At 47.8% G+C, this 13,765-nt stretch overlaps 1 protein-coding gene across 6 annotated transcripts in view; it reads left to right on the top strand.

Moving 5' to 3' along the window:
- The window catches only part of PRR5L (proline rich 5 like), a 144,536-nt gene that overhangs the window by 114,575 nt on the left and 16,196 nt on the right, over positions 1-13,765 (top strand). For all 6 annotated transcript variants that reach the window (XM_060303351.2, XM_060303353.2, XM_060303352.2 and 3 more), the window contains 2 exons: positions 5,040-5,097; positions 10,246-10,337. In XM_060303351.2, coding sequence (XP_060159334.1) covers positions 5,040-5,097; positions 10,246-10,337 — 150 coding nt within the window. The remainder of the gene's footprint in view (positions 1-5,039; positions 5,098-10,245; positions 10,338-13,765) is intronic.

Raw genomic sequence — 13,765 nt, 5'->3', positions numbered from 1 at the left:
TCTCTGAACCTCAGTCTTCTTAGTGGTAATCTAGTTGTAATCATAGTACCTACCTCAAAAGGTTGATGCAGTGACTAGATGAGATGACGTATATCAAGTGCTTTGTACAAAAAGTGAGCAGTGAATGAATGATAGCTGTTCACCTTAGTATTTTTTTAATCATTGTTGAAGTAAACCAGAGTAATATCCTGGGGGAAAGATTGGGACTTTGGATTCCAGCCAACCTGGGTGCAAATTCTGGTCTCACATTTGCTAGTTGCTTCTCTGAACCTCTGTTTCTTCATCTATATAAAGGGGATAAGTTTGTGGCAAAGGTAGAGTGAGGTAATGCATGAGAAGGGTATAATACAGTGCCTGACAAAGAATAAAACGATAAAAAAACTCCACCGTCATTCTTTGTGTTCTCATTATTATCATCACTGCTAAAGCATTAGAAGCAACAGGTGGCTGGCAGCCTTAAGCATTTACAGAATTCCTACCTTGTGTGGGAATAGCATCATTCTCCTCACCCCCTAGCTTGTTGGTTCCCCCTTTTCCTGAGTCCTTCTGGCCGGGTCGAGGAGGAGCCTGCTTGACTGAAGATGCATGTGGTTGACATTGACAAGCCCTGCACTACAGCAGCCCACCCTCTCCTCTGCCGTCCTCGCCTCGTCCTGCCCACCCTCCGTGATTACCCAGGATGAGCTCGGTCCTTCCAACCCACTGAAGGCTCCATGGTTTTGGATGCCTTTCCACAGACATCCTTGTTTTTTGCATTTTTCCTTTGAGCCTTGTTCTTCTGTTGGCAGCCCGTTTTTGATGTCTTAATAAAAACAGATAGGTCAGCTGCTTTGACTTCCGGATCCTCTGCCACTTCCTTAGAGTGCTGTGTATTCCCCGTCCAAGTTCATTTATGGGGGCTGCATGAAGTGACAATGGGCCCATTTCCTAGGTGGCTGCTATTGAATGTAACTAGTAATGTTAGCTAGTTACGTTAACGAGTAACGTTAACGTGTAATGTTCTTTGGCTTGAAGCCTTTGGGCTGGGGAGGTGATGCGTTTGGTACCATCAGGCAGGGAGTAGGACAAGAGAAAAGTCAGGATCTTCTCCAGCTCGGTTCCCATACATTTTCTCAGCACCTTCTACAGTCAGGCATTTGTCTGGGGCTGGGAATACTGGCAGGTGAGGCCAGTGGGGACAGACACTTCGAAAGACAAACAATGCAAGATAGCTGTCTAAATCCAGGCTGGTTTTCTTTTCTTTTTTCTTTCTTTCTTTTAGGTCTCAGCAGCCTTAAGCCCCACAGATGTCCAGTTGGTGTGTCCTTAGGTGAAGTGACCAGCAGACAGGGTGGGCTTCGTAATTTGCAGGGCCCAGTGCAGGATGCAAATGTGGCTCCCACCAGGGTGAGGAAGGTACTCCCCTTCCCATGGACCTGTGGCCACAACGCGTCATGGACAGGGGGCCCCCAAGAGATTGTAACCTTGTTCTCGGTACATGCTCTCGGTACATAGCTCAGGGGTGGTCGAGAGGCCCCCAGCTGAGTCATCAGCACTCAAGCCAGAGCTCTGCCAGCCCAGGGCAGGGAGGGGGGGCTGCCACCAGGCCTCTCCCCAAGATGCCACAGAGCACCAGGGCCTGGGCCCCTGCCGACGCAACCCTGTCACCACCTTGGGAATAGAAGGATGGCAGTGGTGGGGCAGGGCAGGGGAGGCCAGCAGGGTGGAGAGCAGCAATGGGGGTGCGGAGCAGGGGCCTGATAATCCCTCCTGGGGTGACTGTAGAAGGCAGGACCATGAGTGAGCTGAGGCTGGGCCCCTGCGCCGTGTTCCGTTTCCCCAGCAGGCTTCACTTACAAAACACAGATTCAAAGCTAAGACTATTAAGAAGTGAAGATGCACCTGCAGAGCATTAAACCCCAAGCATGAGGCCCTTCAGAGCACCGGGCCCTCAGGATTACAGGGCCCTTGGGGGCATAGGGGGCCCGTGTGACTACAGATTCCCAGGGGAGAAAATGATTGGCTCAGTTTGAGACCCAGGTGGGGTGGAGGGCAGGCACCAAGCCAATCAGCTAAGCTGAAGATGCAGGCTAGATTCAAATGGTTCGAGCATGCGAGATAGGGAAGCGGGGCTTAGAGCCAGGCTGGCCCAGAAGATCCTAACTCACTTAGCACATGCCAAATAAAAGATGGAGACCGTGCTTCTAGCTGCAGTTTATTCAACTGTAAAATGAGAGCAAAATCTACAAAGCGTAGGGGTATAAACATTTTCAAGATGCTTTTGAAAGGTGCTTTAGCTTCCTGGAAAATATGTCCACCTAAAAATTATGGAAACTGTATGTGACCTGTTGATTTGGACCACAGGGCTGGGGAGAGGGGAGAATGACTAGATGATTTTTAAGGCCCCTTTTAAGTTCTTGTTACTGTTATTTTGGTCTAAGCTACAGAATTTCTATGCCGTGTATCATGAGAAATTTTAAAATGAATGTTTTCCATTTCTCCATAGTACACAAATAACTTCTTCTCCTTGAAAAAAATTTCTTTTTTTGCCCCAAATGTCTCCTTGAAGGGGGAAGACATAGAAAAAAAGAGGAAGGAGAACCTAGGCCACTTTTTAAAGTTTATGTCGTAAGATGCAAAGTAGTTTTTATCAAATGAAAATAAATACCATTTTTAAAATAAGAGCAAGGTGTACAAATGCATAGGGGTGTTAGAATTTTAAGGACCTGTCACTCCTGTCAGAGACTCACTGTCTCTCCTCTTACAAATATTCTCTTATCTTGATTTCTTAAAACCAAAGAATGGTCTGTAACATCAAAACAGGCAATATATACTCAATATTTATTAGCTTCTCCTATGATCTAGGCACTGTTCTCAGAGCCAGGGGGACTAAATTAAGTGGTCCTCACTCCTAAGGACCTAAAATCCTAACACATAGGATATAGGGTTTGAATTAATTTCCGTTATTAACTAATGATATAACCTGGACTAGGCTTTTATTTCTCTCAGTGCCTTGGTTAGCCCCCCCTACCTTTAAAATGTAGATAATTACAGTGATGGAACAAAATTATGCATCGTAGGGAGGAGTCTCTCTTATATTTGTAGGTGCATCTCAGAAACATGAAATTAAGGAGGGTTTGTAGGTGTTCTGGAAGAAGGCTGAGGTGTCCGTGTTGGCAGTAGAGGCGGTGACAGAGAACAATGCATGAGGAGTCCTTGCACGGAGTGCCAAGGGGACTCCCTGAGGCCCTCGTCTGGGCCAGTGAAAGGGACCCGGGCAGACACTTCAGACCTCAATTGGGATCTTTGCTCAGAACCATTCAGGGGGAGTGACTGCCATCTGGAAACACCTCCACCATCCATTCCTGCCCAGCTCGGTGGCACAAAGTCCTGATTTGGATCGTTTCAGTTTGGTGCTGTGGTGTTTTCTTGCTGCTGGGATTCGTGTGCTCGGCTAGAAGGTAGAGAACACAGAGTTTCACCTTAAGTACCTGTCTGTTCCATGATTCCTAGTAAAGGAATTGATTTTTTTTTCCCCTTTAACAGAGTTGGTAGACTCCTATAGGATGTCACTCTAACTTTGAGTTGGGGTTCCATCTTGAAACTGAAGGGTGGCCAATTACTTTTTAAATTAGGTTATAGCTTGTGAATTTTCATAGGATCTATAAACTCTGGTGTATATGTATTAGTCACAGGAATGTGATAGTACCTTTGATCAAATACTTTAATATATTTGATGTAAGTCCATTCATTACTGACTCTCTTTACCTCCCACTCCTTTTGTGAAGATAGCTGGGCTAAAAGAGCAACTCTTGTCATCACTACCCAATTCCACTGATTACTGGGAACATAAAACACCGTGTGTGTTTTTGTGTGTGTGTGTGTGTATTTATAATGGTTAATTATTATAAGAACTTTATGATAATTGCTGTTGTGACGCCGTGTTGTAGATGAGGGACTCAAGACTCAGGGAAATGAAGTCCAAGGTCACACAGCTAGAAAGTCGCTGAGCTGGGACTTGAACCCCTGTCTGATGTCCAGGTTCTTTCTTCTCTGCCATGTATGCTCTCATCATCACCGTAACAGGGTTTAGGGTTTTATAAAGGAGAGTACTAAGAAACGCATTAGGTTTGGGGTAGGATATATACCACTGTGTACCCCCTACCCTATAAGCATGGGCCTTTGCTAATCTAAAGATGTGTGGTGAGTGGGGAGGCATTCTTACTCTCTGAGCTTCTGTGACCTTTGGAGGGGCTGCCCACGTCGTGTGGGACCAGCTGTAGCCTTCTGAGGGAAGGAGGGGTCTGGGTGGGAAGACTTGCTGGAAGGCAGCAAAGCAGAGTGGGCAGAACATGCCTTGTGCAGATAGGAAGACCAGCTCTGCGTCCTGTGCTCCAGCCTCTCCCCCGACCATCAGTGAAGTCAGGGTAATGGCACCAACTTGACCGGACTGTTGGGAGGGTCAGAATTAGATGAGCTGAAGAATATAAACGCTCTGGTACGTGCAAAACACTCAGCAATTGTTAGTTGTAATTGCAAAGGGACTTCCTCTTTCCACAACTTTCCCACGCACACGCTCATTGACGGACCCACACTCACTGCTGCTTAAAATCTTGTGGGCAGTCTCTTTCATGCTAGCGTGAGAGGTTTAGCATTTTTATAAAAAATCATTTTTATAAAACAAACCCATTATTTCTGCATGGTTTCCCATTGCCTCCGTGCTCCCTTTTCTGAGTTTTACTCGAAGGGCTTGAAGGACATTGGGTGTCTGCCCTAGTCCTTCCAGAGAATTCAGCCAAGCTTGGGGCAGCCCATTCCCTGGTCGGAGGGACGGGGATGGCACTTGGGTTTGGCTCTCGTCTCCTTCCTTTGCTTTGGGCTGTCTCACTGATGCCTCCGGAAGCCTCGGCCTTCCTAGAGGATAGAAGGCTTTTTCAGCCTGGAGGCTTGAGCAGCGCCCGAGTGCCTGGAACCCTGTGCCCTCGCCCACTGGGAGTGGATCTGGGTTTGTCACGCGGTGAAGTAGCCCAACTCTTGTGTCCTTTGTTCTCTTTCGGCAGAACCAGCTTCTAGCAAAAGGACTGCTGTTTGTGGAGGAGAAGATTAAGCTGTGTGAAGGCAAGTACAAGGCGGCCCCCGTCCAGCGGGCCCCTGACTCAGCCTTTGATGCTCGGATAGCTGGAACGCTTCTGTCCAAGAGAGGCGCGTGCCTCACCCCGGCCGCCCCTTCTCCAGCTAGGGGGCAGCATTTCCGCCCGAGTTCGCCACTCCCAGCAATGCAAGTCAGACTGTGTTTTGGGAACTGAGGGGGAATTAGGGTGGCCTCTTTGGAGACCCCCGTTAAGGGGGGTTTTCATGGGATGCATGCTGGTGGTCTCCTTTGAAGGGACAACTTATACTGCAGATCCTGCCACGCTGTTCCCTCTGGTTTGATCCAGGCTATTTCCTATTGGCCTTTGTATAATACTGTTTCTTGAGGTGGTGCATGTCAGGAGGCCAACCCACTTGAGGGACAGGAGGCTAAGCAGGCACCTACTCAATGGGGGGTGATTTACTAAACATAGAAAAGGGCTCCCCTGGTGGCGCAGTGGTTGAGAGTCCGCCTGCCGATGCAGGGAACGTGGGTTCGTGCCCCGGTCCGGGAAGATCCCACATGCTGCGGAGCGGCTGGGCCCGTGAGCCATGGCCACTGAGCCTGCGCATCCGGAGCCTGTGCTCCGCAACGGGAGAGGCCACAGCAGTGAGAGGCCCGCGTACCACCAAAAAAAAAAAAAAAAAAGTGTTAGAGTCAAGCTAGCAGGATAGAAAGGCACTGAATGGATCTGGGAGGTGGTCAAAGGCAAGAGTCGGCCGACCCCATGGCTCCACCAACGGCTAATCTCAGCTCCCACCGATGTGGATCCTGGTGCAGCTCACCATCTACTTCTTGGGTAACTTTTGGCAAGTTTCTCGTTTCTTTGAGCCTTGGTTTTTTAAAATAATTTTTAAAATGATAAAATGGGACTAGGGATCGTAGGGAGTATAAGAAGTATAACTGGCATAGCTCCATACCTGGCACATAGTAGGTAAGCAAACTGGTTCCTTCCTTTTTTTTTTTTTTTTTTCCTATTCCAGCCTAGAGACCTCCATCTGTAGGTCAAGTTTACTTCTAGATTCAGACTTATCAGGCAGTAGGTCATTCCTTTTTTCTTCCCCTTCCCTGGGAGAGACACTTGTGTCCAGTGAAGTGTCTCCTAGAAAGACAAAGTAGGAAGAAACATGAGAAATGGACACTGCAAGGTCCCAGTGCCCAGCACACAGTGAGTGCTCACCAAACCTTTGGAAAATGAGAGGTTTGAAATTAACCTCTGTCTATTCAAGAACTGACTGAGCCTGCAGCCTTGTTTCCCTCCAATGCAACTACACTGAGATTTTTTCAACCTTAGAGATACCCAGTAACCCGAGGCCTTATTTTTGAGTGACCGGCTTTGACAAGAGCTTCGTGGCCCTTTTGCGTGTTGGAGTTAGGCTAGTACACCAGTGTGAAAGGTGGCTGCCTGCCCGGTAGTAAGTCGTTTGGAGTTATTCCGTGCTCCTGGAAATGTGGAAGGCCAGCATTATGAAAGAGATGCTGAGCAAAACCAGAGTGTCAAGGACCCTTAAAAGGGAAAGTTGACTGTGTGTCATCCAAGTGACACTTAACATAGCTACGTTCAGAGTGAAAACTCAGGCACAGAGCTAGACGGGATAAACAAAGGGCATCCAAGTTTCTGTGTTTCTGCCCCAAAGCATGACTAGAGAGCAGTGGGCCGGGATATTCTTGCTGGGTCCCTTCTTGTCCTGGGGTCTGGGTGGCAAGGTTCTTTCTGCACAGTGAAGGGGCAGGTGGGAACCTATAAGGGTCTTTCACATCTTTAACCAGAACATCTCTACTTTTTCATTTTGTGTGTTACAACTCCAAGAAAGATTTTATTTGGATAAAAGGATTCTTCTGCTATAAAATAGAGTTTTGATCCATCTTATCACCGAACAACCTTTACTTTATTGACCTGGCTTGTACACATCCACTCTACCTGACGGCTGCGGAAGGGACAGAGGTAGCCCCTCATTATGTGGTACTCTTTCGTGGACAGAATATGCCTTGTTACTTTCCATAATCTTTTCTAGAGCTTTAGTGACCTTGGCTTTAAAGAAGTTTCTCATACCTCTTCTATACCTCTGGTGATCTAAACTTCTATGGCAACTAGAGGATAGTTTTTATAGGACAGTCATCTAGAACCTCCCATCCAAACCCATTTCATCTTTGCAGGGGGCTAAGGCCTTGACTTGTGGGCTGCTCTTGGAGATGGGGTCACCTCCTTCCTTTAAGTCTTTCTTCCCAGGGCTACCCTGTTTTGTTAGCCTGTGTCTCTCTGATGTTCTTCTCTGAACACTTTCCAAAACCTTCACTCCTCTCTGAGATTTGCAGCAGGTTCCCAGGAGAGGCGCCTTCCTGCTGCCAGGTTGAAGGATGACTTCATTGCTGATGAGTATTCCATCTTGGAGGTGAAGGGGAGTAAGTAGGCACCAGCACTGAACAGCAGGCTTCTCTGTCACTTCCTTCCAGTCGGGAGGGCCTCTGCTTGTCTTTCTGATGGAAGACTTAGGATAAGGGCCATCAATAAAGGAGCTGGCATAGCCTTTTCTCCTTTGAGATACACTCTCCAGGTGTTGGAATTCACCTTGGTTTTAGGCACTAGGATGCCCTAACATTTCAGACCATCCTCTTGACTTCCTGACCTCTTTCCTGCAGTGAACTAGCCTACCTTTGAAAAGAGAATGGTGATTGATACATTCATTCAAACATTTATTGATTATCTACTTTTTTTTTTTTTTTTTTTTGGCTGCGTTGGGTCTTCGTCGCTGTGCGCGGGCTTTCTCTAGTTGCGGCGAGCGGGGGCTACTCTTTGTTGTGGTGCGTGGGCTTCTCATTGCAGTGGCTTCTCTTGTTGCAGAGCATGGGGTCTAGGCGCACAGGCTTCAGTAGTTGTGGCACACGGGCTCAGTAGTTGTGGCTCGCTGGCTCGAGAGTGCAGGCTCAGTAGTTGTGGCGCATGGGTTAAGTTGCTCCATGGCATGTGAGATCTTCCTGGACCAGGGCTCGAACCCATATACCCTGCATTGGCAGGCGGATTCTTAACCACTGTGCCACCAGGGAAGTCCTTGATTATCTACTGTTTACCAGGTACTTTGCTAGGTGCTAGGGACACAGTGGTGAACAAAACTTCATAGGATTTCAGGTCCTCGAGGCCCTCACTACCTGGTAGTGGAGACAGGTATTAATCAAATCACCATCAGATATAAAACCCCAACTGGGACAAGTACTAAGAATACAATCCATAATAGGGGGATTTGGCCAGTGGGGGAGACTTTCTTGTGGAAGTAATGCTGGAGTTGAAAATATTAAGATAAACGGATGTACGTTAGGCAAAGAGAGGAGAGCGAGAACAGTCTAGCCAAAGGAAGTAGAACGTGCAAAGGCCCTGTGGCATGGAGGGGGCATGGTGAGCACGAGGGGCTGAAATAAAAGTCGCATACAAGGGGAATACAGAAGAGGATGGAGACACAGAAGAAGGAAGCAGACTCTCCCCAGCCAGATTGCCTATGCTGTGGTTTCTTTATCTAAGAGCAAAGGAAAGTGTTGGAGCTATAGCTATTAAGTCCTGCTCTGTCCTGTCCCATATTTGGGTTAAAAGGTAACCTCCTTCCACTCACCAGCCCTAGTATCTGCAAAAACCTATGCACTCGGTACTTGCCATTCATTCATTTAAAGATTTCCAAACATTGATTTACTGATGTGTCTGGCTAAGTGCTAGAAATAGAATGGTGAGCAGCACAGACAGGGCCGGGGCCTTCACTCCCATTCTAGTGGAGGAGACAGAGAGAAGTAAATGAGCGATTCCAGCAACGTGTAATTAGCACACGGTGGGGGAAAGGAGAGGGCGCTGTGGATTTGCATTTCTCTCCGGTGTATTTCACTCTGACCTTTCAAAATCTGCACAGCTTTGGCCCTGCTAGCTACTAGTCACGCCCTCGTTCTGTTTTCTCTGCCAGCCACCGCTTTTGTTGTCCGTTAAATTAATAGATGGACAACACTAAATGACTCTTTCAAGATCGGCTCAGTGGAACTCGCCGTGCATTGCCAGACGCATCTCTCAGGGTCTAATCTTGGCTGACCCAGTTTCCCTGCCTCAGCTGAGCAGAGATAGTGCCCAGTCAGCTCTGTTATCTAGGTCATTAAACAGCAGGCACCGTGCAGGCTCTGCTCTGCCAGTGCCTGCCTTTCCTGCAGGTGCAAAGTCCCTCGAGCAGCCTTCCGGTGGCGTTGGGTGACCTATGTCCATCTAGCCTGGGGGTGGCGCTTGGCCAGGGCTTGGGCTTCCTGACCCGGGGGATGAGGGTAGGCATAGCGTCAGGAGGTGGGTCCCGCGTTTTGCAGGTGACTGTTCAGAGAGTAATGCCCTGCCGGTTACAGTGGGTGGAGGTGATAGTTTCTAAGCCCTCTTTCCATCTCTCTCAAGTGACAGCTCAAATCTAGACTGAAAAGCCAGTGTCTTAGTGATTATGAAAAACAAAATAATTTATAACTGTGCACATGATCTTTCTGGATTGTACGGGCAAGAGCACGGGTTCTGGAATCCCAGCTTGGCCTTCTACCTGTGTGACTTTGAGCCCAGATACCTGGCCTGTCTGAGGTAAAGTGGGGTAATAGCGTCTACTCGTGAGATAGCTTATAGATAAATAATCCAGCACAGGGCCTGATAATGTTGTAACCATTCTCGTGACGATAGCAGTTATGGCATGCTTTTCAAAATTCAGCTCCCTTTTCTGGATTAAGGGAGAGAAGGCATATTTTCGGTCGAGTTTTCCCATCCAATCCCATGTTTACTGTAGTAACACTTGTGGATCAAAAGTAGGTAATGAGGGACTTCCCTGGTGGTGCAGTGGTTGGGACTCCATGCTCCCAATGCAGGGAGCCCGGGTTTGATCCCCGGTCAGGGAACTAGATCCCACGTGCACGCCGCAACTAAGAGTTCGCGTGCTGCAACTAAGAGTTCGTGTGCTGCAACTAAGACCTGATGCAACTAAATAAATATTTATTAAAAAAAAAAAAAAGTAGGTAATGAGCTTCCTCTCACGACCATCCCATGCTCCGCCTGACGTGGAACTGTCTCCTGGCCTCTCCTGCAAGTAATGACCAAGGTCTTTTCTTTCCTCCTCCCCTCCCATCTTCTCGCCCTCATGTAGGTGAAAATCGCATGGACGTTCTGGCTGACGTCTGGGACCACTTCTTCACTGAGACGCTCCCCACCCTGCAGGCAATATTCTATCCAGTTCAGGTCAGTCTTACTGGGGAACATCCTCCTGCCGGTCTGGGCAGCCTGTCTCATTCCTTGGCCTTTGCCCCCTGGGGCCTGCCAGTGAATGGGGGAAAACCAGGGGATTGGGCGCTGCCTGAGCCGGCTCAGGACCTCGGACATCCTTGGAAGGCCACTCTGTTCTGTATTCAGCATCTAACCTCAAGCAACGAGCAGTGCCTGCAGACCTAGCAATTGGTAGGCGCTCTCTTCCCTCTTGGTTTTGAGTATGTCTGTATATTCTTGGAGTGGGTTGTTTCTTCTTACTTTTCAGAAGTAGGGAAGGTGGGGCAAGGAGACTTTTTCTTTCCTTTTCTTTCTTTCCTCCACCCCCTTCTTTGAAGCACAATTTTCTGGCACGTTTTCTGTGGCTCCCAAATTGTGGGAAAGGGACAATGTTCCTCGCCCCTTGTAAGGGATTCCTGAATACGAGAAGGCCCGTGATGTTGCAGAAAGAACTGGGGACCTGGAATCAGTAGCTGGGTTTGGGCAAACTCATTTCCTGTTTCTAGGCACAGCTCTGTTTCATCTCCTGCAGAATGAGGAATTTAGAGTAAAACCGAGTAGCATCTCTTATGCTTCTTATTCTGTGAGCTCAGCTCATTCTACCACATGCGTTGGTTTCCCTCTACCTTCCTGAAGTGGCTAATAGCAGGACTGGTCAGTGCTGGGTCAGAATGGACAGCCCCTCAGGCAGACTGACCAATAAATATTCTTCTCCAAAATGTATGTCTCTGTCACACGCTTATGCTGCTATGTGCTCATGAGCGCACCTCCCACTGCAGTTAAGACATCATATCTATTGTTGAAGTGCAGGCGTGGGTGCCGCAACAATGCAGCCATTAGCAAAGATAGGAATTACCTTGGACCAGAGGTAAGGGCCCACGTGCTTTGTTTGCTCTGAGTGGTATTTTCAAGGAAGTTGGAGTTCTTTTAAATACATGTCAAATATTTAAAAATTGGGAGGTTATGCCTTCAGAGTCCATCTCCCAATTCAGGTTTGCCCCTAACAATTCCAGGAGAAGTGTCTGGCCTGCAGCGCACTGCTCTTTTCATCTCATCCTCAGCTCCACCCTGCACCCCTGCGAGAGGATTTGAAGCATTTATGTGGATGGTTCACTCCTTGTGTCCACAGACTTCTCCCTTCTCTGCAATACTCACTCTTCGGCCAACAGTGGGTCTTAAGAAGACACACCAGGGAGGTAGGGTTGGCAGATTTCGCAAATCAAAATACAGGATGCTGAGTTAAATTTCAGATAAACAATGAATAATGCAGTATTTGGGATATACTTATGCTAAAAAACGATTCAAATTTAACTGGACAGCCTCTGCTTTATTTGGCAGTCCTACTGGAGAGGGGGTGTAGACCTAGGTCCCCCTTAGGACCATTTGGGCAGGGAACTCCAAGGTGCGGATACCCGGATGGATTTAGAATGGGGGGGGAGGGATCTGAGTGGGCATGGCCCCGTGCAGTCATTGGAGGCCCAAGAGGGGCCCTCTTAGCCTCAGATCCAGGCAGGAGCCCAGTTGCATGAGTCTGAGGATGGTACTGTCCTGCTTCTCTTGAAAAATTCGAAGATCTGGCCAGGGTTGCTCTTGCCCCTGTCTGCCCCTCCCCCACACAATTTCCCAAGTGCTACTGCTGGTCCAGACACCCCACTCTGAGAACCCCTGAGTTAGGGACTCTTACCACTGGTAGTGACACCCCCAGAGGTGTCTGTTTGTCCAGCTAGGTCCTTCTCGCTGTGTAAGTGTCTGTGTGAGACCTGCTTCCTCACTGGACAATGTGTTTGCGTGCCCACTGTGTTCAAGGGTGTGGAACTTTGCTTGCCTCTTTCTGTCTTGTAAAGTGAAAGGAGTCCTGGCGATGAAGCGAGGGGACAGATACCTATGAGATAGAAAGTCAATGCCGAGTGCTGGGATGTGGTGCAAAGAATAGAAACTGTAGGACCTTGAGGAAAGTGGGGGGACTGCTGTCATTGGAGGTGGTTGGGGAAGGCAATCCAGGAGTGGTTAAGCTGAGCCTGTGAAGCATGGGTGGCGTGTATCTCTTGGGACTGGAGGGTAGGGGGATGTGGGGATGGCAAAACCTCTCTTGCCCATGTTTCTGTAAAACCCTAAGGAGTTGCAGGAAGTGCAAAACTTCCTTAAACCTTGGTCAACTTGAGGGATGGGAAGCTATGTCGTCTTTGGGAGGATACCCTAGTGATACCTCACCTCTACCAAGGTGATTTTTGTTGTGCGTTGTACGTATATGTGCAGAGGAGAGTCCAGGAAATGGGCCCTCCTTTCCCTTTCTGTTTTGGGAACCTTTAGGAGCTCTAAAATCAAATAGTTTAGGTTTGAGATCCAGCTCTATCTTGGGTAAATTGCTGTCACTCTGGGTGTAGGGTTTTTCATCTGTGGAGCGGGTTTAGAGTAGTATCTATCTCAGAGGTGGTCGTGAGGATTAAATGTGCCATTTCCATCTAGGATATTGAGAATCAAGCCTAGCACATGGTCAGAGCTTAGTAAGGGTCACAGCTCTTATGATCATTACTTACTGTTTTCATCCTCTGCCCCCAGCCTACATGGTTGAACAAGTCCCTTTCTTCTACTTTCCCAGTGATTTTTCTTCCTGTGTTTCTTGCATTTGCAGAAGAGTCTAACAGGTCCTGTGTTTCCTTCTTTGCCTGGCACATGATAGGTGAGCAGGTATTGAATGGGTGAAGCTGCGGAAGCAGCCTTGCCTGTAGGGAGGCGCTATTGACCTTCCGTCTCGTTTCTCCTCATCTTCCGCCTTTCTGACCACTAGCACACCATGGCCCCCACTGTACGTGTCTTGTATCACCTTTGGGTCACCTAGGCAGGTTGAGTCACACCTTATCTGAAGTATAATTGATTTACAATATTAGTTTACAATGTTGTACAGCATAGTGATTCCATGTTTTTATAGATTATACTCCATTTAAAGTTATTATAAAATATTGGCTGTATTCCCTGTGCTGTACAATATATCCTTGTATCTTATTTATTTTGTACCTAGTAGTTTGTACCTCTTCATCCCCTACCCCTGTGTTACCCCTGCCCTCTTCCCTCTCCCCACTGGTAACCACTACTTTGTTCTCTGTATCTATGAGTCCGTTTCTGTTTTGTTATATTCATTAGTTTGTTTTATTTTTTAGATTCCACATATAAGTGATAAGGTACAACATTTGTCTTTCTCTGTCTGACTTATTTCACTAAGCGTAATACCCTTCAGTTTCATCCACGTTGTTACAAATGGCAAAATTTCATTCCTTTTTGTGGCTGAGTAGTACTCCTTTGTGTGTGTGCGTGTGTGTGTGCGTGTGCGTGTGTGTGTGTGTATTTATATACACACACCACACCTTCTTTATCCAGCGATCTGTCTATGACATTTAGGTTGTGTT

This window comes from Globicephala melas, chromosome 8 (genome assembly GCF_963455315.2).
Source record: "Globicephala melas chromosome 8, mGloMel1.2, whole genome shotgun sequence".
Classification (NCBI taxonomy): domain Eukaryota; kingdom Metazoa; phylum Chordata; class Mammalia; order Artiodactyla; family Delphinidae; genus Globicephala; species Globicephala melas.
The sequence above is the reverse complement of the archived record's forward strand: the minus strand, read 5'-3'. Positions and strand labels throughout refer to the sequence as shown.